General features: G+C 48.5%; 1 protein-coding gene across 1 annotated transcript in view; it reads left to right on the forward strand.

Annotated features, from left to right (window-relative positions):
- Window positions 1-3424: 3424 nt before the first annotated feature.
- Window positions 3425-25125, forward strand: part of rspo2 (R-spondin 2) — a 43142-nt gene continuing 21441 nt past the window's right edge. The window contains exons 1-2 of the mRNA XM_028980273.1: window positions 3425-4151; window positions 21430-21621. Of these exons, the coding sequence (XP_028836106.1) occupies window positions 4052-4151; window positions 21430-21621 (292 nt within the window). The 5' untranslated portion in view covers window positions 3425-4051. The remainder of the gene's footprint in view (window positions 4152-21429; window positions 21622-25125) is intronic.

Here is a 25125-nt window from a genome sequence, read left to right on the forward strand (position 1 = left end):
GCCAACACTTATCTGATCTCATCTCCATGTTTGACTTCCACCCTGTAGTTTAGACAAACACTCAAGCTCCCACACACCCTTGCACCACCGATCTAAAGAATGCTCCGCAGCCCTTCAACTCAAAGCTGTCTTTACACAGTACAAACCAGTAAGAGCAAGTTGAACGCAGACCATGCTTTCATCATTCCACTCCTCTTCAAAGGACTAATAACAAGGTGGATGTCAACAGGGCTGTAAAAGAAAGAAAAAAAGGGTCTCGAGTCGTGTGACTCAGCTCCATGGCGTAAATAACGTTGACTCTCACACTAGCCCCTGTGTACTTTGCTCAAAGCTGGAGCTCCCTGCTCTCAGGAATGGCCACAGATGTTTAGCTTGAGGTCCAGCGAGTTTCTTTTTGATCTTGACCATGTGTGTGACTATGGAATGAGGACTGTTCCGAAACGAAGGCTTCTCGCCTCCCTTTGGGAAAACATGCTACTTAATTGGGTCACTCCCAAAAAAAAAAACGCAAATGTCACAAATGGGCATCCCTGCGTTGCCGAGGGACAAGGCCGAGTTAAAATGTCCCCATCTGTCCTGCCCCCAAAGAGGCATCTTTTGATGTGTTCCGTTAACTTGACTGAATTGACTGTCTGCAGGAAGAGGACTGCCTTAATGCAGCCTAATAAAGCATGGGGGCCCTCATTGAGGAATTTCAGTAATTAAGCGAAAAAGCACTCAAAGAGCACCATTAGGTCCCCTTTGTCCCCAGGGCGACTAATCACTTAAATATAATGCATTTACAGTCCACCAGCTGGACGTGCTGCTTGGACCTCAAGAGTCAGGCACCACACACAGACACAAACGTAATGAGACACTGGTGTACACTGGACACACACATACACACACACACAAATTGCAACGGTTCAAATAATAATGTGAATGTGCATGATAAGATGTCACGCATGCTTTATTATATGACATGTAATTACAAATGTCATTGTTTTCTCTTGTCTTGTCCGAACAGTAAATTAAAAAAAAAATTTTTATGAAAAGCACAACGGAAAAAAAAAACTCCCATTTCCTCTTCAAAGAATAAAGGAAGCTTGTAGCAAAGTGCAAGAGAGGAAACTATCTTGTTATTCGAGGAACACGTGAAGCCCGTGCTTGCTTGCGGTGTGTCCGGAGATTACAAATCTGTCCAGTGTGGGAGACGAAGTTTTAATGTGCTCCCTGAGTCACTGAGTGGGACACTTAAGGTCTGTGTTGGGCACAGGCGTGTACTGTAAGAACGAATGTGTGTTTAGTCTGAAGCGCTTTTACGGCATTTTTAGTGGCCCGCACGCTCGTGGCACAGGCACAAAGTGGGGGTGAGAGGGCAGGGAGAGGGCAGACGGTGGCCGTTGTGGTTCTGACAATCATGTTCACTGATATCTACGCACAGATTGAGGACGTGAGGGACTCACGGCTGTCCGCAAACGAGGTGAGACAAATCATCCTTATCTATACGTCTGTCTGAAGAACACTGGGGAGGTTTGTGTGAGAAGAAGAAAGGGCCGTGGACTGGAAATGGATGAGACCCAGGCCCACTCTCCAGCGCTCTGAGTCTATGCGGGTCGCCGCACAATCAGCTGACACATTTATAGGCCCTGTCCGTCCAGACGAGCGAGGGAAGGCCTACAGCTGCCATTTCACTCGGGGCTCCGAGCCAGACCGACTCGGGCACTGACGTCACCTCCACTTTCCCAAGGATTGAAGAGGCGGTGGTCGAGGCAATGGGAAAGTGGCGGGGGTGAGGGGGTGATAGCGGCGGTGAAGTGATTGGTTTACCGGTCCTGCGCCCATGACACATTGTGAAAATAATGTAAAATAAAAAAAATAAAAAAACCTCCAAGCCCCTTAATTATCGCGTCCACCTTAGCCTTGCTGGTTCAGATGTTGTTTTAGTAAGACGTCCAGACCTTTCAGCAGTCTGGTGGTTAACAGCGCTCGCCACCGCAACGTCTGTTGCTTCACTTCAAATAAATAAATAAACAAGACAGGCAAAAAGGTCAGGAGGAGTCTTGGCTGGGAGACTGTCCTCAGCCCTCTGGAAGGGGTCACCGTCTCGGTTCGTGCCGTAGCTCTGTTTATGTGAGGAATAGAATTAAACATGATAATGTTGTAATATTTATACTGACACTGACCGTGCCCAGCTTTGCATGACAGGCACCTCACGCCTGATTTAAGGTTCGAGATTTTAATCCGTCACAATGTTTAAAGTTTAACGCGACTATAACGTGTAATTAGCAATGCACAGGATCACACACGAGCCGCCGTCGCCAGCCACCTTCATCTACGCCCCCTTATCCAGAGCGACTTACAATCAGTAGTTACAGGGACAGTCCCCCCCTGGAGACACTTAGGGTTTAGTGTCTTGCTCAGGCACACAATGGTAGTAAGTGGGATTTGAACCTGGGTCTTCTGGTTCATAGGCGAGTGTGTTACCCACTAGGCTACTACCAGCCTCAAAGGCATCTCGGGAGCAACAGCCGCTCTAACTCCCGCAAACCCGATACCTGTCTGTCTCACCTCGTACTTTTTATTATTATAATTATTATTATTGGATCGCGTCGGGGCATGACGTCACACCCCGGCGCGCCGAACGGCGGACGCGCGAAAAAAGAAATAAATGAGGGTTAAGTGCCACACCTAGTGGTGGACATCGGAACGACATCCGGCTCGCCTTCACCAGCGGCGGTGTGAGCAGGTCTGGCTTCCCCCCCCTACAAAGTGTTAACGAAATCTGTATTCATGTCGTCGCTGTTTTTATCGTCTTCTCTTTAAAAAAAGAAAAAAAAAAAAAGGACAAACGGCACCGTTCGGTTCGGTTAACGGTGACCACGTGACCCGACCAAAGTGGACACCAGCGGGTCAGGCGATCGCCCATTAAAGCGCAAATTGATTAGGCTCCATGCGCGCCGTGGCTTTTTCTTTTTTAAATCGGAGACGCTCCTGTTACGATTCTCGCCCGAGCCGCGAAAAGGCGACGTCGCCGCGGGTGGCGGACGCCGACGGACGGACCCCGCGTGGGGAGGGGGGGCTTTGAACGCGCGGTTCCGCGTAAACTCCCCGACACGGACCGACACCTTTATGACGGACCTTGCGCTAGGACCATGAGGAGGCTGGCGCCGTGGAACAGATGCTGCAGGCTAAATTGCGTGTGTCATCTTCGAAGTCTTAAATAAGGAGGGAAGGGAGAGGAGTGGAGAGGGGAGGAGAGGAGGGGCGGTGTGGCCAAAGGGGCGGCGGGCGGGGGGGGCTTTGGAAATTTCGCGTGGAAAAAAAAAAAAAAAAAAAAGCCCCGCACGGAGCTCGGAGCCTCCACGTGACAGGAGAGCGGCTATATAGAAAAAAAAAAGAAAGGCGGCCAAGCATCAGGACCAGTGGCGGCAGCTACCTCCAAGCAGAGCAGATGCTCGGGAGCGGGAGGACGCCGCAGCAGCACAACTTCGAACCGGGATCTCAACTTTTTTTTTTTTCTTCCTGCCCTCCCTTCCTCCAGCATCGCGGGTGGTGATGGTTCATGCTCGCTGGCACTCGGAGGGAACTTAAGAAAGAAAAGCTCGGTTGGCGAAGGCGCATGGAAGATGTTGGTATGCGGTCCTAGGTCGCCGATCGTCGGTCACCGGGAAGCGAGGGCGCACGTGCGCGGCCGTGGCAGCATCACTCCGCTCGTACGCGCGCCAGAGTACCGCGGTACCACGGAGTAGTGCCCGTCGGAGCAGAGCGCTCTTCCATCTTCCATCTTCTTCTTCTTCTTTTTTTGTGCCGATCGCTGAGGTGTCGCCCCTCATCTGTTCCTCTCGAACGACACTTTCCCGAGTGACACTTTCCACGTGGCCCCGTCGCGTAAAATGATATTGCCCGGCGCCCGGGGAGCAATGCGGTCGCCGCTCGTCTAGTTTGTGACTCGGACTCGCTCGGTTACGCGGAGGCGCCGCGGGGACCCGGACGCGCCCCCCGAGTTCGGAAGAGAACCCACGCAGCACCAGCACTTCTGCCCTCCGACGGGAGGACAACAGCCGCCCAGATGCAGTTTCGACTCTTCTCATTTGCCATCATCGTGTTGAACTGCATGGAGTACAGCCAGTGTCAGACGCAGGCGCATCGCTGGAGACGCGGCAAGAGAGGTGAGACCTGCCCGGTTTACAGGTTTACATTTACACTTATCCAGAGCGACTTACAATCAGTAGTTACAGGGACAGCCCCCCCCCCCGGAGACACTCAGGGCTAAGTGTCTTGCTCGGGGACATGGTAGTAAGCGGGATTTGAACCTGGGTCTTCTGGTTCATAGGCGAGTGTGTCTCCCACCAGGCTACTGCCACCCAGGTTGTGGCGGAGGGGGCAGGGGGCGTTTAGTTCGGTGTCAGGATCGGACAGCCACGTGCGGCCGGTGGCCGTGGAGTCGTGCGCCAAGCGCGCGTTAAAAAGATAAAGCGCGCGGGTCGGGCGACGCCGATGATCGGAGGTGCGAGCGGAGCGACGGATCAGATGTCGGACTTATCGACCTGCCCGTCTACGAAACGGGACACGTCTGCAAGCCACTCGCGGCATCTTACTGAACACAACATCGCGCAAGAAAAACTATATATATATATTCGTATCGCCGGCGATCGGTAGTGCGACAAAGTTCGGTGCGCTTCGTGCGCACTACCGATCGCCGGAATGAATGAAGCAAAAAAAAAAAAAAAAAAACTGCTGATGGGATCCCCGATTGGATCGCCTGATCGCCGCGGAGCCTCCTGCCACCGGTCGCCAAATGAGTCGCGTCTCAGCGTCGGCTAAGCTGGTTTTAATTGATCCCACGGCTTCCCGATTGATCCCCGAACAGCGGGGATTTAATCCGCGGACGAAGGCACGGCGGACCGTTCAGGGGCTCCGACCGCCTCATTGCCATTATTCTCAACCCGGCTGATAATTGCACTTTTTTGCAATTATTGCATATTGCATTTATTGCATAATTGCAATAATTAGCGTCGTTAACAGCACGTAGGAGGAGGTCTTGCCACGGCTGTCAGTCAGCGCTCCCATTTGCCTTTTTTGTGTGTAAATGAGCGAGCTCGGACCCAATCACATGCACGGCATGCCAGGGGGAACCCTGCGCCTCGGCTGCAAGCCCTCCACCGGCCATCTGCAAGTGATCAGGCCACCACCGCCGGGGTCCTGGCTCTCGCTCACTCTCTCTCTCTCTCTCTCTCTCTCTCTCTCTCTCTCTCTGCTCCTCTGTTTTTGTAGGAGAGGGCCGTGCGATCTCGGATACGGCGCGGTGTAAATGTTCCTAATGGGATCTCACCGGCTGCTTTTGGGCCTTGTCGCGCGAAGGCTTGTCGGCTTCGGACGCCCGGGCGGGGGCCGAGTGAAGAGAGGGGTCGGGAATGTGTGTGTGTGTGTGTGTGTGTGCCAGGTTAATTCGCACATTTGACCTCCGGAGCAGCCGTACACCAATTACTATGGATGTTATCTTAAGCTCCCTGAACCCTACGAGCCGAATGTTTTACGTTTTAAGTCGTGCACACAAAGCCCACCGACTTTCTGTTCTACACGCAGTTTAGTTTTTTTTTTGGGGGGGGGGGCAGGGGGTCCGTCCCTGTTGTTTTTGGGGCCAAAGAAGTGGCCATGGCAGACCGCCAAGCTATAGGTTTTGCTTCCTCCCTTTATTTACCAGGCTTATTGAGAACCATGTGTCGGGAGAGATTTCGACGTCCGATATTCCTCTTGCCCCGGAGGCTCGTGTGACAGCTTTATACACAGCTGCGTACAAGCCCCCCCCCCCAACAACCCCCCCGGTACCGGGCTCGTTCCCGCGCAGAGTGCGGTTTGCTTTGAAGGGATCGCGTTGCCGAAATGACCCGAGCCGCTGTTCGGTGCTGTCCGAGGCGCCCGAGCACTTCTGGCCACTTTCGGGGGAGGCGAGCTACAGTCTCCCTGGCAGTGAGAGGGGCTATTGTTTTAAGAAATGAATGGACATTCATGACCGCCAGCACATGTGCACGTACCCACAAGCACACAGCGGACACGCCAGTGCCAAGCGCGCCGTTTGTCTTTGATTGACGGAAAAAAAAAAAAAAAAAAAAAAAAAAAAAAAAAATATATATATATATATATATATATATATATATATATATATATATATATATATATATATGTATGTATGTATGTATGTATATATATACACATTAAATTTACACCTCCTCACCGCGCGCTCCAACCCCCCTCCGCCAGCAGGGCCCACTGCGATGCCCTCGCCGGCCCCGGGGGCTCAAGCTCTCGGTTTTATTCTCTGGCTAATGATGCCACCTGCTGACTACATAAAACACCGGGCTCCGCGACCAGCGTTAGCCGAGAGGAAGACTCCCGCTCGCCATCCCAGGGAATTTCATTATGTTCTGGTTCAGGTCCAGATGGCAGAACGCGATCGCATTGGATCTGCTTGGGTGGATTAAGATGACATATGCTCGGATTTTTTTGACTTTGTATTAATTCGTATAAAGTGGAGACCACTTCAAGGACTCGACATGGTTTTGGTTGCACTAACCAGTCGGATAGGCGAGCCCATATCCTGTGCGGCAGCCAGGCACATTGTGCGTATCAGAGAGAGAGAGAGAGAGAGAGAGACTAGGCTAAACCACAGCCATAAAACACAGACAGACAGGAAAGCGTATGGGAAAGGCACGAGCGTATTGATAGCGAAGGTTCTGACGTTGTCGCGCGAAATTTTCCCGAACGGGAGACCTGCGAGGACTTAGGTTGCAAAAAAACATCACCACTCTTCTGCGGTCGGTCATCAATAGGGCTGCACGTTGGCCAGAATCGGACGATATGATACATATCAAACTACAGGACTCACAATGCAATATATAATGATATATTTGGACACTATGTAAGGCGATATATCGCTTTTTCTTGCAATCTAATTTTAGAAAAAATGTAGCACTTATATTATGGCATCCTGCTTTCCCGTCAGGTACATAAACTGTCCATCAAGCACCAATAATGTGCTTTTGAGACATAGTCCTCGAACCGTCAACCATCGTAGACTCGCCTTGCGTTTCAGAAGCCGATCGGCTAAGAGTGGCGTTACGCGTCCCCACACACACGCACTCACGCACACGGGGCCCGTCGCTTAAAGAAGCGCCATCGTCCTTCAGCGTCCGCCCAAGGTCCCGGGTTAACGGGTGTGAGTGTTAATGTTTGATGCGGTTCCTGGGCTCCCACGCTGCATTGTGCGTTGATTAAGTGCCTGACGGGGACAGGCGGCCGTCCAAGAGCCTGCGCCACTTGGCATTTGGGAAAAGGGGAAAAAGCTCCGCACATGTTGGCATGTCTCTTCGCTTCATTCGAGGCCATCCATCTCTTTAGCATTAGCTGGGTGCGTGCTTCTGGTTTACACACAGCCACCCGTCGCTGCAGACGTCCAGCAGGGACTTTTTAATTCCACGGCTCAGCGGGGGCCCAGCGGGGACGGGTCCGTGGTGCAAGCCCTTCACGGATGGGCTGAAAAAGGAGCGCGGGGCCGGGGTGTTGAATGCTTTGACTTGTAGCCGTGGGAAGAAGAGCTTTTAAGAGCGTGAGCCCCATCACCTGAGATGGATTAAATGGCTGAGAGCTCTGACCTCAGACCAGTGAGAGACACTGCCCCACTTCTGCCAGTAGAACGTCTTCACAGCTTCACGGGTGAAATCGTGCCCTGATTTCGGAACGTTTTTTTTGCACTATTTGCATCAAAACGTGCGTTGCATACGTTGTACTTCGTTACTGTCATGATGCCACGCTATAAGAATGTTAAAAATTTCATGCATGGCTTGGAGTTGTATTATCTGCATTTGATATTGGAGTTAATATGTAGTCTTCGTTCACCCTGCGTCAAGCTTTATCGTGTTGCCTGGCTGGGCACACATCAGTGGATCAACAGCCCATGCACGGACCTCCCTTTCAGTCCACTGTAGGAACAGACCCGCCTCACCAGTCCAACCCCAATGAAGTCCTGCAACTTAACGAATTTGGAGCACGCGACCTTCCCTTCCCCGACCTTTTTATTCGACTCATCTGAAGAAAATGACACTTCTGTGCACTTTCATACGTCCAAGTGTGAAGAATTCCGCTCCTTCCGCTGAGAGCACGCAAGGGAATCTTCATTGTCATCGGAGAATCCCATACGCTGGCAGCGCTAAATGCCAAACAGATGGTTTTCTTTTGGGCCACGTTTTACCACACTGTAAAAGTTAGTTTTCGGAAATGTGAAATAAAATGGACTTATTATATAAATCTTATAATACACTCCATGTTCCCTCACGGTGATTGGAAAATCCAGAGGTACATACAAAAGGTCCAGTGTGCCATCTGAGGGAGAGGGAGGTTTTCGTAACCTTTACCTACATTAATCCTCCCAATGGCGTGCCCCCTAAAGCAATTATACCGTAATATGTTTTCTTATAAAGCAACTGAATATGGCCGGCCAGTTCGGTTGGATTCGCTGGGGTTTATTGAGCAATAAACATTTGAATGTGGGATTTGTTTCCAAGATGTGCGCATAACACAACATTGCAATCATGAACATTGAATGATGTTTCATGGTAGAAGAGGGCCGCGTAAAACAATGGCTTAACAGGTATGGAGGCCTCTACCAAAAAGTGTTTTTTAACTTTAAACTCTTGTTCCGTTTCTGCAGAATTTTAAGCCAGAATTAGTTTCATTCATAAATTAATAATCTTGCTGAATTGTAAAAAGGGAGCCTTTAGGTTTGATTGCATTTCTTTAGCAAATGACCCAATGACAAGAAAGCCAGAATTTTCTATTTCTGAACTATTTGAATTTTTTTTTACAAATTTTATTAACTGAAATAGAGTTAATACACCTTTTTATTATGTATTTTTTCTTCATTGATTTTGAGGAATATCGAATTTTCATGTGACAGTGACTCATTTAAATATGTATGAAGATCCACTTAAACATGAGGTAAAAAGACAAATAAGTGGCGAGCAGTCAGCCACACCTTTATTGCAGGGTGACCGGACACTTACCCATATTGACCTTTGTATGGCCCCACTCCATATTACCGCTTTTTTACTGTAGTGTCCACAGAAATTTGACGGATGTCCTCGGGAGCTGGAAGTGACACGGCAGAATTGGACAGAATGTAACTCTTTATGCGGCGTGTTATTCTAGCTGCTCAGTCCAGCAGAACAGTACTTCTCTCTGTTTGCATGCATGCCGGCGGGTACCTAGTCCCGATCGATCAGCGGAGGGCCGGTAACATGAGCTCCTGAGGCCCCCTCCAACGTGAGCGCACACACACACACACACACACGCACACACACACACACACAGATGCAGAGTCACGGGCTTGCGTCTGGCCAATATGTACATCCACGCCTGTGCGAATGGCTGTGACCAGAGCTCCATGGAGGCGTGGGGCTGTGATACTGGCTGCGCCCCTCTCCCCGCAGCCTCTAACACTCGACAGATGGACAGGCCTCCTCTTTCCTCCCCTTCCTTTACGGGACCTCTAATTACGCGTACGCGCCACATCAAAATGAGACACAGCATGCTGCGATCCTGCCACGGGGAGGAAGTGAGCCGGTCAGATGTAATAAACCGTCCTTCCCCTAGCAGCTCGCTTTGTAATTTTTGGCCACGCAGAGGACCGGGAGGAAGGTGAAGTGCCCCCCACCCCCCCTCCCCTCTCCTCCTTTGGTGCCTACCCCTCCTGTCTGCCACACGCCCTGTCCCCTTGCCATTCATCTGCGTCGCGGGCCGGCCCTGCTGCGGAGGAAGGCCGGAGAGCGCAGTGTGGAACTCAGAAGCACTGGTAATGGTGTGGTTTCAATCAGGGCCAGGCATGGTAGTCATTAGAGGGCCCTGGCACTGGGCTGACTGTCTATCTTTCCCTCTTTCCTTCTCTTTCGCTCTGAAAGTACAGTCGCCCGCTCCACGAACAGTGCTGTTCATTAAGAAAGCAGTAAGCAGACTCGTCTGTTTATTAAGTTCTCAAAATATATGACTATGCTGAAGGGAAAAAAATCTATTAAATGAGGAAATGAAAGGATTTTGCAGTTCTTTGCTCTTTTACATATTCCATAAATGACACAATTGAGGTGTACTGTGTTACTAATAATGACATTGTCTTACCTTTTCTGCTTGAGTAAAAAAAACAGATGCCTGTTCAGGCCCTAGAAATGCCATGACTGGATTACTGTAACCCCCTTCTAGCAGGTCTACCTCTGAACGCCATACGGCCACTACAACTAATACAGAATGCAGCAGCACGACCCGAATTCTCCCACTCCCACAGACTGCTACGCTCCCTCCCTCTGACTTCCAGTACCTGCCTGCATCAGATTCAAAATACTGATGCCTACAAAGCCGAACACGGGGTACTACCAGCCTACCCCAGAGCCGTTATCACACCTCGCACTGCACATCTCACTGTCCGACCCTCCGGTACTGCTCGCCTGGTCCCTCCACCGCTGAAGGTACGAGGACGACACTCGTCTCCTACGTGGTGGAATGAACGGCAGCTTAAGACCTTCTTCTTTAGACAATACTTAGACTCACTTGTAACTTTCTTAGATTCATGCAAGAAAAAAACTACAACAGCGTGAAATAACGTGATTGGATTCATGGTTGGAGTCCTAGTGAACCAGAACTGATTACTTCAATGGATGGTAACATGAAAGCACGTTGCAAGTGGCTCTGCAAACGTAATGTAAATGTAACCTGTCTGATGTGTCCAATATAATTGTGCAGATGCGGCTGGAACTACTGAACAACGTTAAAGCAGGTGCCTCTGGAACATATTGATCTATAATCGCCTTCTGCACACTATTGTACAATCGCTAGAACAGTTAACCACAATCAGATCACAGTCAGATCACTAGTAGCATTAGTCTGGTGCCTATGCTAATCCAGGGCCCATCAAGGCCACTGTGGAAGTGCAAGATTGGATTCCTGCGTGTCACATGACGAGGCATTTGGCAGGAGCCAGGTCCGGAGTAAAATTGCTGTTGCATAAGGCTAAGATTGTGGCAAATTTGTTTTAAACTGGAGGATGGGTTCATATTGTCCCGGTATGCAGCTGCATCGTTGTTACTGTCCGATTTGACTGTCTGTTGACTGACATTCAGATTTTTTTTTTTTGTTGCAGTCTGGCCTGTTATGCCATTATGACAAAAAGCACCTGGAATTTTTAGCCGCTTTGTAATCTGCTTCGAGACATTTGCAAGCCAAATTCTGATTTTTAATACACGCGTGGCCACAAACACATTTTGCAACGTTTTTGGAATGCATCTAGTCACAGACACCCTCGATTGTGGCGAGACCTCCAAACAGACTTCCAGCCGGCTACAGGGCCGGGCGAGCAGCGAGCCCCACAGCAGGGGTGGCAGCGGTAAAGGAGAAGCCCGGGATGGGAGCAAAATCCATTAGCATTGCTGACATTCTTGCTGCTCTCAACCGTCGTGCACTTGCGTTACATCTTGGCCGACCCGTCTTCGGCTCAGTGTTATTTTATTTGAACCGGGTCCAGGTCCCAACTGTCACCGTGGGGAGTCGTAAGTGATAGGCGCGCACCGACAGGGGGGTCATGTGTAGTTTACATGTTTACACGGTACAGCTGGAAATAAATATATTACTACGTAGGCGTGGCCACGCGTGAAGCGTCGCGTGAAGCGCGGCTCCAGGAGAATTAAGCTCTGGCCCTTGCGTGTTTGGAGAAAGGGAGACGTTCTCACCCCCAACGTTCCAGGCGTCCCGGGGCTGCTGATAGGAGAAACCATTACATTAAAGAAAAGGGCCGCTTGTTGCGAGCCGCGCGGCATGTCTTCACCTGCCGGGCAGGAATTAAGGCCGAGGTTTTACTTCCTTGGGCCGATTTGGGTTTCAAGCCACCCATGTTGTGGCGTTCTGACACATCTGAAATAATGACTTTCTTTATACACATGACGAATAGCTGTTGTTGTCGACCATAATGGGCCTTTGTACTGGAACTCAGGCCATAAACAACAGCAATAGTGGGGTTTCCCACTGTTGCGTTACTGAGCATATAAACAGGCCACATAATTCATGTCTCTGATGATCAGTAGGCGTGCACTTATTTTGTCCCAGCCTCACACTTTCATTGATTGAGAGGCACTCTAGGTCTGAATGTCTGTACTACGGTTGCAACACAATGCCTCGTCTGTGGGCTGGGCTGTTGCAGTCACTGATCTCTTCTTTTAGTACATACAAGAAAAAAAATACTTTTATTATAGTTTATTGTGACACGGGTGTGCTTCCACATTGTTACATAATTGGGAAAAGTTTCATATATGTGTGTATTAAAATAGCTGCCTTATAAAAGGTGTGAAAGTCTGGGTTGGGATGTGCCATGGCCTGAATTCGTATGGTTTGGTCATTTGCGAATATGTAATATGCATCATTTGATTAGAAAATAATGCTGGAGCGAAGGACCCATTGTTAAAGGAACAGTTGGAACATTGTTCAACTGGTTTATAAACCACTCATTCCACTGATTTAATGCGACGCGATGTGTATCTTTAGGAGTATATTTATTGGCAGAACGTGAAGCTTCATTGGCATGACCCATTTTCTTTTCTAAATGTCAGTGTCTGGCAGCTTTTTGTATAATTTCATTAGGTATGACATGAACATATTTTGCGTGCGTACAGCGGAAGAATCATTAGGGTCACCGTGGTCTTCTGTGACACCTCATGAGCCTGTAGACATCACCCTCTCACCTCCAGTGACATTGCCCTTGTTAGCATAGGAACGTGACACGGCGAACATGCGACTGTGCGCCGCTCTGCTGACCCGTCGGGGTTCCCAGATGTGCCGAGAGGAAGCGCCTGTTAATTGCACGATAAACCAACACAGATCTGCTCTTGCTGGCTTTCGTGTTAAAAACCAGGCAAGGTGCTGTGGTTCTCGTGCGACAGGCCAGGATGTTTGTGAAACTGTAGCCACAGTCGCTGGACTCGGGGCTTTGAAGTTTGGTTTCGGTGGCTGGGACCATATGTGAATGGAAGACCGTGTCTTGGGCTCGGCACACCCCTGTGGTGCCATCCACTTTTGACCCTGTGATATACTTGTGATCTCCTGGTAGGCAGCAGGGGAATGTGGGGGGGCGGCGAGGGGGGGTCTTGTTAAGGGGTTAATGAGGTAGAACTGTGTGGCAGAATTTATATAGACCAGAATGGCCAGAGGGGGCAATGGGTGTGTGATTGTGTGTGTGTGTGTGTGTGTGTGTGTGTGTGTGTGCGCCCCTGAGCCATGTGGATGACATTTTTGAAGAGTGATCCCTACTGAGTGAGTGTGTGTTTGTGTGTGTGTGTGTGTGTGTGTGTGTGTCAATAGAAGCCAATAGATTAGGGCCCTCATACCAAAGTCCTTCCCCCAACCCTCTCCCTAAACATCTACTTTCCCGCTGAAGCCAGAAATGACAATTAGAACCACCTACTAATCCATATGAAGAAGAAAATCTAAAAAGAAGAATATGTTTTTTTATTGACTATCTTGCACATATGACATACACATAATCTCAGTAAATCCATTTAAATACAGCAGCATACACTTCTGTAATTCAGCACAAAACCTTTTTATTCAGCATGGAGCCAAATTATTTGATACATTATTGGTAGTTTTGTGCTCAACGAGATATTTTAATATACAGTATATATGCAGATTTATTAAGTGAAGTGAGATGATTGTCATTGTGATGCACAGCAAGCAATCGATGCACACATCGAAATGTATTCTCTGCATATAACCCATCATCCTTAGTAAGCAGTGGGCAGCCATAAAAGACCCCCAGGGAGCAGTGTGTGGGGAAGTTACCTTGCACAAGGGGACCTCAGTGGCAAACCTAATAATGCTGTTTCTTGTTGACTACTTTGCAGTGCAGCATATACAGTACAGGCCAAAATTTTGGACACACCTTCTCATTCAATGTGTTTTCTTTATTTTCATGACCATTCACGTTGGTAGATTCTCACTGAAGGCATCAAAACTATGAATGTACACATGTGGAGTTACGTACTTAAAAAAGGTGGAATAACTGAAAACATGTTTTATATTCTAGTTTCTTCAAAACCACCACTCTGATTCCTGCTTTGCACACTCTTGGCATTCTCTCGATGAGCTTCAAGAGGTCGTCACCTGAAATGCTTTTCCAACAGTCTTGAAGGAGTTCCCAGAGGTGTTAAGCACTTGTTGGCCTTCACTCTGTGGTCCAGCTCACCCCAAACCATCTCGTTTGGGTTCAGGTCCGGTGACTGTGGAGGTCAGGTCTCCACTTTTTGTTAAGTACATAACTCCACATGTGTTCATTCATAGTTTTGATGCCTTCAGTGAGAATCTACCAACGTAAATGGTCATGAAAACACATTGAATGAGAAGGTGTGTCTAAACGTTTGGTCTGTACTGTATAACTTTCAAATAGAATGAGGTCAGAAATAGGTGACGCTCTGTGTTAATAGGGTTTATCCGTTCTTCTAATTTATCCGCAAGGTGCAGTTTGTGGCGTGCATGTGTGCGTGCGTGCGACACCGGTGTGTGTTCGTAGCCACCACGGTCAGCCACGGGCGACTCCCTTCCTGCATAGCAGCATGTGCGAGAGAATTACTGCACTTCCAGCGTGTCAGATACAGGTGTGAAAATGAGGTGTGAGTTTTATGTGTGATAAATTACCAACAGGTGTGCTAATTTGCGACCACTCAGGTTTCCCCCGACACCCCACAAATACTTCTCCCGCTTCCAGAGAGTAGAGGAAGCACTCTTGTTCCCTGAAAGGCATTCAAAGAATGGGAAAGACTGAATGTTCTGAATTCCCCCTAAAAGAGAACAGGGGAACGAAAACGTGAACCACATGTAGCCCTGCATGCTGTTGAAGTATGGAAGTGGACTGTGGAGAATCTGTATCCCTGATTGCACTCTGCTAATGCAGTCAGAAGCGGAAAATGCTCAACATCGTCACACGTACACAGGTAGCAAGCAGGTAGAAAACCCATCAGTGTTCAAAGGAAGTCGGCTCCAGAAATGTGATGTAACAGTCCATTACGCTGTGCTCTGCATTAAACCCACTTTTTTACCCGCCTCCTTGGGTGGTGGTAGCCTAGTGGGCAAGACCCAGGTTCAAACCCCACTTACTGAGCAAGACTCTTAACCCTGAGTGTCTGCAGGGGGACTGTCCCCGTAACTACTGATTGTAAGTGGATAAGGGCGTCTGATAGACAGCTTCTGTTGCCGACCTCCTGGAAATGAAATAAAAGTGGAACTATAAAGCCCTGAACACACTCGCCTATGAACCAGAAGACCCAGGTTCAAACCCCATTTACTACCATTTTGTCCCTGAGCAAGACACTTAACCCTAGGTTGTTCCAGTCGCTCTGGATAAGGGCTTCTGATAAATGCCATAAATGGAAATGTAAACAATAATTCATTAATAATAACTGTCATGCTTCCATGGGAATCATGATTATGTACTGTTATGTTAAAATGTGTAGCTTTTGGCCATGACAGTTTATCCCTTTCTTTACTATATGTTAGGGGTACAAGAAATGCCCTAATAGCCGTTTACCAGCAAACAATGCCAGACCAGATACTCAAGAAGTCGGAATTATAAGTGAGTCACGGTTTCTGCCACATTAAATTAGTGTCCAGTCAATGTTAATAAAAGCAGAGTGTAAAAAAAGGACAATGCATTTTCATCCGTCCAGTAAATATTTCAGTTTCGAATGTATAATGTTGACTTTGGCAGTGCTTTGAGGGGAAAGAACGTGCCCTTGCTACAGATTTGAGTGACTTCCTTCTCCAATAGTTTTCTGTCATCTTCGAGACTTCTCTCAACACGAAGACAGGAAAAATCCCACAGTGCCGGACAGATTTAATTGAAGAAGCTAAGTAGGTTGCACTTTCTGAAATATTTTTCCTACCACATCTCCCTTTCACCATCAATAACCTAATTGAACAGAACATGTCCAAATTCTTGAAAAGAACAGAGGAACTGGAATCCTGTTTCCTCATGTGCGGAGAAGGTTTTGAGGCCTTCACAAAGTTAAAAAAGCAAATAGAAATTCAGCATGGTCTCACATGGGAAAGGTTTCCTGTTGACGGGTTCAGATGGTGAAGATATACCTGGGATCTTTCTTATGACTTGAAATTCCCCTCAGCAGCAGACGTGCACCATTCTTCTGGCCAGACAGGCAGGCTCAAATATTTATTAGGAAGCAAGGTTAAGGGTTCTTTTTTGAGAAGTGCTGTTTTATGAAATGTCCATCCATAAAAGTAATTTTTTGTCAGCTCAGAGGCAATGTTGTGGCACACCTAGACCATAAAAACCAGGGTGGAACTCGTCCAAGAACAGAATTAGCTGGCCTTGGGTCAACCATGCTGACCGATGTGGACGTGTTTGCGAGTCTGTGTGGGTGTCGGAATTGCTGAGCGGAACCGTTCTGTGCCCAGAACCAGACTCGGGTCCGAGCTGCCAGCGTTCTGCGCTTATAAATATTGAGGTCCACCTACTTAAGCACCAAGATTTGATCATCGCCTGCCGTACCTGCCGGGCCAATGGGGCAGAAAATGACAGTGTTTGCTGGGATGCATGCTGCAAAATATGCTCTAAGCTGTGGGATTGTGCAAAATTATAAACATGTGCGTGTGTTGTGAGATCTGGTAAAGTAAACGTAAAAAAAAACGCCATTGATCCTTTATCCTGACTGTTTCCAGCTGTATAGTAGTTGGGGGCGGGTCCAACATACTTCCTGTTAAAACTGGATCCTCAGCACCCTCCCGGCCGCTGTTTTTCTATTTTGGAGCAAAGTGTGACTTTCACAGCCGTGAAAAATAAAGTCGTACACATGAAAACTGTGGGTGGTTTGATGTTGTTTTGCACGGTCTGTTTTTTTTTTTTTATATTGGGTTGTCTTGGGGGTGGGGCTTGGAAGGGGGGGGGTCTAAAAGGTTTCTTGTACTATCTCGCCCCCAACCTTTTTTTACTTTTCCATTACGAGTGGCGAGGACGAAGCTTGCGACTTCGGGAGTGATCTGGCCCCGGCTTTTCTTGGCCTCCGACACTGCGACATTGTTCCGACTCGGGGAGGATAAGCACGGCCGAAACCCAGCTCACCCCTGATGCTCTCCCGATAAAATACTCTTAAACAATCCCCTTGGAAGCTGAAAACACCATTTAGGGGTAAAAAGAGACCATAATCGCCTTGGTGCCACGAGGAAAAGTATACGTATATGGTTCCGTTGGCAAACCTAAATCTGTCCACATAAGAACAGAACCCTCGTAAGGACCCTGTGGCTTCGTAGCTTACGAGTCCTGAGGTTTCTGTTCTCTCCTCTGAGCTGCGTACTACACACGCGTATAAACATATTCGGTCCAAATGGCCAATTACGAGCCCTTCTTCTGTGGCAGCGTGCACGACCGTCCTGCAACCAAGTTCCGCTACTTGTACTCATCAGGGAAGACGTGTGAGGCTCGTGATTCGCTGCTGAAGGCTTCCCTGGTCATTCAGCAGGACTCACTTCACCACCCTGGTACCGCTGCTATTTAAACGCTATTGTTGCTTAACTGGCCTCATGGGCAGGTTAAGTATTTGCGCGGGTCCAGAAAACAAACACTCGGTTGGAGATCTTGGAGACCTCTTTATGGGTGAACATGGGCAGCTTTTTAATGAGCTCCAGAATGAAGTCATGTGCGGAAGTGTGGGTACGTGAGAAGCATGTGTTTCGACGGGACGGAGACAGTGTAATGGAGCCGGGATATGTCTGCCAGGCCTCACTTCCCCGCATGCTGGCTGTGGTCGTACCTGAGACAGGCCTCCGTTCTGTGGGATCTCAGATGTGGCCTGATGTTCCCACGTTTCTTATGAAGCAGAAGTTGCACTCACCTGAAACTACCTCGCGGCAGCATATACTCGTCCCTGAGACACAGAGGACGTCCTTCAGTTCATTCAGAATACAGCCAGGCCAAATGAGTCAAGAGTTATTGATTAATAAGCAGTGCGATGTGGCGGCAGAACAGAGGGGCTTTTCTCTCACATACCAAAGTCTCTTCATTTCGGTGGTCTGGTCGCATGCAGCCTCAGGATTTTTTTCTTTTGTCGTCAATCCCTCCGTACAATACAACTGTCATACTTAAAATGATTTGTAATATTTCCCCCGTCCTCTGGTTATGGCTTTCAGAAGGATGCCTTGCTTTGTAACTGCAATAAACGGGACGTATAGGGATCATTAGATATCTGTCAGAAGCGGGTGCTTTTAAGTAACGTTTATTGGTGCGTCAGGGCGAGGGCCGCGCCGCCTTCGAAACGGGACATTTACAGAGGAGGGGGACGAAGTCCACACACAGCGACCGCTCTCCTGGCTGCGTTTAGTCGGGAAATCGACTCGGGCCGCTGGCCTGATAAAACTCAGGAAGGAAGACGCGCCGCGGAAAGTGTGTTTTATAGCGGACACGCAGCCCGGGCCGAGAGAAAGAAGAAGGAAGAGAAAAAACGCTCGTCCGTCGTAATTTCTCCAAACCCACGCGCTTTGATCTTTTCCCGTCGAAGCCAGGAGATGAGATGCCGTTTCCGCGTCGACGTGCCGGAGCTGAGAGACAGATGGAGCGGAGGCTCGCGGCTCGACGTCTCAATGGTACGGACGGACGTGTCCTCTTTGCTGTCGGTTCTGAGGCGGGCCTGTGCTTATTCGCGTATTTCCCTTGAAACGAATACCTGTGGTGCCGCCACACTTTTTTCCTGCAACCCCGGGGTCAGGGAAACTGTTAAACTCCAAGGGTCCCATCGGCGGCGGTTTTTTTGGACGGCCGCGGCGGTTTTCTGTTTTTGAGCTTAAACTTGATCTACTTGATGGATTGATGCAAATGCTGCCTGAAATAAGGACTCCGGTCGGCGCTCCAGGTATAAATCAGTCGGCGGCAAGATAGGTTTCCGAAAAACGCGGAAGCCCCCGGTCCTCCCGGACCCGAGTTGGACACTCTCGCCCCAGACGCACAGGACCGTAACCCCGTAACCCCCCTCGCCTGACATGCCTGCGGTTCACGCCGGGAGGAGAGCGCCCTCAGACACGTTCCTCGCGCACAGCCCCCTGAAAATGGTTTAGCCATCAGGGCGGCCTCTTCCCCTCCTTTTTCCACTCGTGATTATTGGACGTGGCGACAGAAGGCCGACAGCAGCTCACGCCGCCGATTTGCAAACAAGCTAAAAGTTGGCGGAGGCCGTCAACTGACCGACTGCTGACCCGGAGCCGTCACTCCGAGTGGACGCTCAGTTCAGACTTAGGCTGACAGGTACAAATAGACGCATTTTGATGGAGACATTGCTGCTAAGTGAAGCGATTGTAATTAAATTAGACACAGCAGCACAGCACACGGTGCACACAGGGGAATGTGTCCTCTGCATTTAACCCATCACCCTTGGTGAGCAGCGGGCAGCCATGACAGGCACCCAGGGAGCAGCGTGTGGGGACGGTGCTTCGCTCAGTGGCACCTTGGGATTCGAACCGGCAACCTTCTGATTACGGGGCCGCTTCCTTAACCACCCAAACTCCATTCAGGAAATTTACTGATGTTTGTCAGAGCTTCACGGTTCCTGGGTTTCCGTCTTGCTCAACGTGGCGATAACAATCGGGTTTGAAGGGTGCAGGCTTAGGAGGGAAGATTTTGCCAAATCGCTGCGAACGTCAGGTTACTATAAACATTTGTCTCCGTACACCGTATGTGTGGTGTGGTTGCGCAAAAACGCGGCCCCTTTCTTCCCTCTTCCCCTTTGCAGACTGACAGCGTGGAACATGAAACACGCTGCCCCAGATCAGTTTTGCCATTTTGTTTTCCTTTACGAAAGCCCACAGCTGCAGTGTGCACGACTGCGGCCTGTAGGCCCTTGATGTAAGTATCTACATCATCTGACTTAACATAACATACATGTAGCGTTTGATGTTTATGGAAGCTGAAGAGTTCCGGAAACGAATCCTTAAGATTGTGGTCGGTGCGTCCGGAATCTGTGACTTTTGAAGGAAGTGTGCAATTTGCATGTGAAATGCGTAGCACCGTTCCCGCTGATCCTGTGATATGGGGTGATAAACGGACACAATGCCTTGGGGGAAAGCCAATAAGAGAGGATAAATCTGTGTTTCAGTATTAATAATAATCATAATAATAGCATTAAAAATAATGATTTGCGTGCACTTCATGTACTGTCACATAAATACTAGATTTCCAGTGTCTGGAAATGTCTGGTCGTCTTGGTCTGGGAAATAAAAAAAAGCAGGAGAGATTTATGGCTCGCTGCGGATGCTTACCGCCAGTCTGAGAATGATCGAAGAGGTGTCCGCATGGAGATGCAGCGTGACGTGCTCTGGCCGTGGCTTAATCTTCCTAACTCTGGTTTCGTGTAAAGGTAAGAAGATGAGTGAGTTAAAAATATACCTTTTTTCCCACAATTGCCTCACAATTTACATTTAAGGCATTTATCAGATGCCCTTATCCAGAGCGACTTACAATCAGTAGTTACAGGGACAGTCCCCCCCTGGAGACACTCAGGGTAGTAAGTGGGATTTGAACCTGGGTCTTCGGGTTCATAGGCGAGTGTGTTACCCACTAGGCTACTACCACCCTGTAGTGGCCTACTATGAAAGTGTGAGATTTGACAGAGTTGAGCCATGGTCCAGTGCTTGGGCTGGACATCATTCTCTTCGTTTCCTCTTAATGATAAGACGATTGTAGGGCGTCAAATAGCATTTTTCTGCCCCTCCCACCCCGCCCTTAAAAAGGCTGAAGAAATGTAACACCCGCGACACGTCCGCGGCCTGTGCGAGAACACGCTCTACTCTCACCCTTCCCACCATTTCCAGCCCGATGTTTCATTAAGCGTTGCGGTAGGTCTCACAGGCGCAGAAATGTCATCCTATCTTTGCTGGCGATATTTAAAACTTGGCTTCGATCAATAGCCATGTCTCTCATTTGCAGCTATTGTATGCGCCCAAGGACATTTTCCTGTAAACGGGACACTAAGGAGTTTACATTAAGAGCCACTCGTTGTGGAACGGTCTGCTTGTTACTGGCTCCTTTGTCTTCCACCGGCAACATGATCCAGCCCGGAGTCACTGCGGTTTCGGGCTTTCAGCGGCTGTCTCAACACAGTATTCAGGAGTTAAGCTCTGAATCAAATCAATGCACTGTTCACATTTAAAATGAATCCTCGCGACAAAAAAATACTTAAGGCTAGCCAAAGTTTACATGAATGGCAATTATTTGAGTCGGCGAAAGCGGGCCCGATGAAATTTTGCAGGCATTAGCTACTCGAGACAGCGTTGATCCAATCTCGCAAATTCCCCGCGCACTACCCCGCTTACGCCAGCGCAGTGAGGTAACATAACTGCTTGTGTTGTTCTCCGTGCTTTCCACAGCAACCGGCTATGGCGCTTACCCATCCTGCCGGGGCTGCTCGAAGTGCTCAGAGGTCAACGGGTGCAGCACCTGCCATCCAAAGCTCTTTCTTTTCTTGCGGAGGGAGGGGATGCGGGAGTTTGGGGAGTGCCTCCACGCCTGTCCGTCGGCGTACTACGGGACGCGGGGTCCAGGTGTCAACATGTGCTCACGTAAGTTTCCTTCCTTATATTTGAAAAATGTCTTGCCTTGATTATAATGACATGTATTGACATTTGCTTTGATAGGGATAGTGGACGACTGGGGGGGGGGGGGTCATAGGATTGCATCAGATTTAGCACCTCAGCACTTACTTTACTTTACTTTACTTTACTTTACTTTACTTGGCAGATGCTTTTATCAAAGAGGAATTCTATAGATTTTGAGTTATAAAACTGAGAGCCCTGGTAAGGCCTAACCTGTCAAGAATAGAACATGCTAGGGAGTTGTTAAGTGCTAGACGAATACACACACACACACACACACACACACACACACACATATGTATATATATTTTAGTGTTAGTGTTAGACTCGTTTGAAATACTTTTTAAACAAGTGGGTTTTCAAATGTATGAAAGGCCCCCGGGGAACAGTGTGTGGGGACGGTACCTTTTTTTGGTTCAGGATTTGAACTCACAATCTTCTGATTATGGGACCCCTGGGACCCCCTTCCTTACCTGCAGGGCCACCACTGCGCTTACAAATTAGCACATTACAAAGCAAACAATCATTCCATCAAACAAATTCCCGCGCAATGTGAAACGGGTTTACCAATCGCCGAAGCGCTCTTACAAGCAGTGAGTGTCTCAGAGCGGACAGGGTGTCAGTCAAGCAGGGTGTGATCATTTCAGCCAACTGGCCCACTTTTGTGCTTCCTGTAGATAAACAGATGTAACACACCGCTTAGGGTGACCACACGCCCCCTTTTCCCTCGACCTGGAAGTTGCGTCCGGCCAGATTTTGATCTGCCTCAACAATCGTCAGGCTAGCGGATCGCAACACACCCCTCTTCTTGTGCTAGCCAAAGTATCATGAACCCTCCCCTCCAACACTAATTTTGCTCTACAAAATGTACATTCATTTTTATAAAATGTTAATTAGCCTTACAAAATTTGTATTTTTTTGCACTGGTTGCCCACAATACAGATCAGATCCATTTAACATTCCAGCATTGGGACTGCCGCAGAAGACCATACAACAACTCACAACTCACAACTCCACAGACTCTCTAAACATTATTGCGCTGAGTCTGGTTTAAGACACTTGAGGTTTATAAGTTTGTAGAAAGCCCGAGGTGATGGCTGAGTTTTTCAACAGTAATAATAAAAAAAAAAAAGAACTTGAGCGCACTTGGTTGCGTGAGCCAAGCGCCTGACAGACGTGGCTGTAACAAGGCCCTGGAGGAGCGTGTCAGGACCTTAAGGTCCAATAACCCAGACACACTGCAGACATCCGAGGAGAAGCTATTTGCTCGCCTAGATACTCTATACAAGTATGTCCGCTAGCTCTGTGCCGCAGAGAAAATATAACCAAAAGGTCTGACTCGTAGTAAACCACTGGCATCGATTGATTTCCCTCCTCCAACCCGTTGTAGTGTTCTCTGCACTCGCATTTCAAGTTCACCACAGTAAAGGGGTGAGAGCCTTGAATCACTGCACCCTGTCGTCATAAATGAGGGAAGTGGGGGGAATTTGGGCACGTGCTCAAACCTGATTTTTGACATTCCCAGACCCATCCGTCGCCATTGCAGAATTTTGAATGTAACTCATTCCGAAGTGCGGCAAGCTAATCTGAGGTCCTTTTGGGAAGAACCGTCTCCCAGAACAAACCCTCGCGTTGTCATGTACCATCACATCTCAGAGCAAAGCCCACTTTGATGTGATCACGGTTTGAGTCATGACTTCATAATCCAGCCTCACATTTGACCCTCTTCCTTAAGCCACGCCCCTTGTGTCATTTTTGTTTCAAGGCTTCACGTCTATCAGGCATTATAATGGGCAGTCCGTTCACGTTGGTGCAGAAACCGGTTGTCGGGTCAACGGTTTTCAGGATGACACCACATGAGAAGCCGCTCGCTGCCAAGTGTAGCTCAGCCCCTCCGGTACCTGGAATGTAGCATCATGTCTGCACAATCGCGTTTTTTTTTTTTATGAAAGCCCGCTCTGAAATCACTTACCAGGCAGCTGCTTATTATTAAACCAGGGCAAGCATGTGTGATCTTATCTCATTGAAGAATGCTTTGCTGGCTGCCAGGGCACCGTGAAAAAAATAATAAAGCCAAAAGAGAGACAGGTCCGCGCACTGTCAGCAGCTCTTCCTCTGAAGCCGCAGGGCCAAAATCAGGCTTTGAAACTCTCCACATTTGCCTCGGGTTCAATTCCACTGGACCTGGTGGCCTCTGGAGAACATCATCTACGTAACTCAACAGCAAGCACATGAGGCTCGCGCATAAGCAAAGAGGACCAGGCACGGCTTTTGCTGTAGTTTTTGAAACAAGTTAAAGGAGCTCAGACGTGGGGACGGCGGACTACCACTGAGACTAAGCAGATAGACCTGAGAATGGAGGGAATTTATGGTAGGCTGGTACCATCAGACTTTCCACAGTTTTGTTAAGTGAAGCTCTTGTGCTCATCCATCTCGCCCCCTCCACTTTTCTGCTGCTCCATTCCTTGCAGATGACTTCCTCAGCATCTTAAGTGTGCTTTAACACACTCTGTGTCATCTCACCACCTCCCTACAGAAGCTTGTCTTCGGTTACATGCAGAGAAAGCCCCAACAGCAGCTAATGGAGACCTCAAGATGAGACATAACTTCTAGCTGCAGTCACTGTGGCTCTTATTGGCTTATCAGTCCAGCATGGCCCATGCTTCTTCATGGAGACCAGAGCGACTAGCAATCCAGCGTTTCTTATAAAGCAATTTTAAACATTCTGTTTTGCATCGAAACATTCCAACCCAACTGCCAGGAATAATTACGTCATTAAGAGCTTCGGAATAGACAGACGGCGCTGAGTGTGTCTAGTCCAACTCCTGTTTTCAATACTTATCTCGAAAAAGACATGGTTCAAAAGTGACATGTTGCATGGGGTACTTGGTGTTGATCAACTCTTCTACTCCCATATTAATTGTCCCTAAATGACCTCTTGGCTCTGTGCATAAGCATTAGTAATCCATGCTTAAGCACCTCGTTCCCCCTCCCCAAATTGAGGATGGAAACCCTTGTCTAGCGAAGCCCGAGGTTGCCAATATCCTGGAAGTGTGGTTCAAATATCACAGCTCGTCGAGTACCAGTATATGTGCCACTTGAGGCTTTCTTGTCAAGTGTAATTTTTTCTTCCCATTTCTTATTTCTTTTTATTGCTTCTCTCATAGTAAATTCTATTACTATGCACCATTGTTGTCTTTCTTGCCACTTTGTCACCGTGCCGTAATGAAAAGCAGAGTTTGGAAACAGCTCGGTCCTGTATCTTTCAAAGCCTCATCACATTAAAACGCATCATGGGAATTCCATGGGCCTGAGCCACACGAAAGGTCTACAGCCCAAACTGGTGCCATTGCACTGTTCAGGAATCAACACATAATGCCGTCAATCTTCCTCCATACCAATTCTGCCAAGACTGTTACAGGCATTTCCATTCATAGTGATGCCATCTGGGAGCTACAAAGCTACAGTTGC

The sequence above is a fragment of the Denticeps clupeoides genome, chromosome 5, assembly GCF_900700375.1.
Source record: "Denticeps clupeoides chromosome 5, fDenClu1.1, whole genome shotgun sequence".
Taxonomy (NCBI): Eukaryota; Metazoa; Chordata; class Actinopteri; order Clupeiformes; family Denticipitidae; genus Denticeps; species Denticeps clupeoides.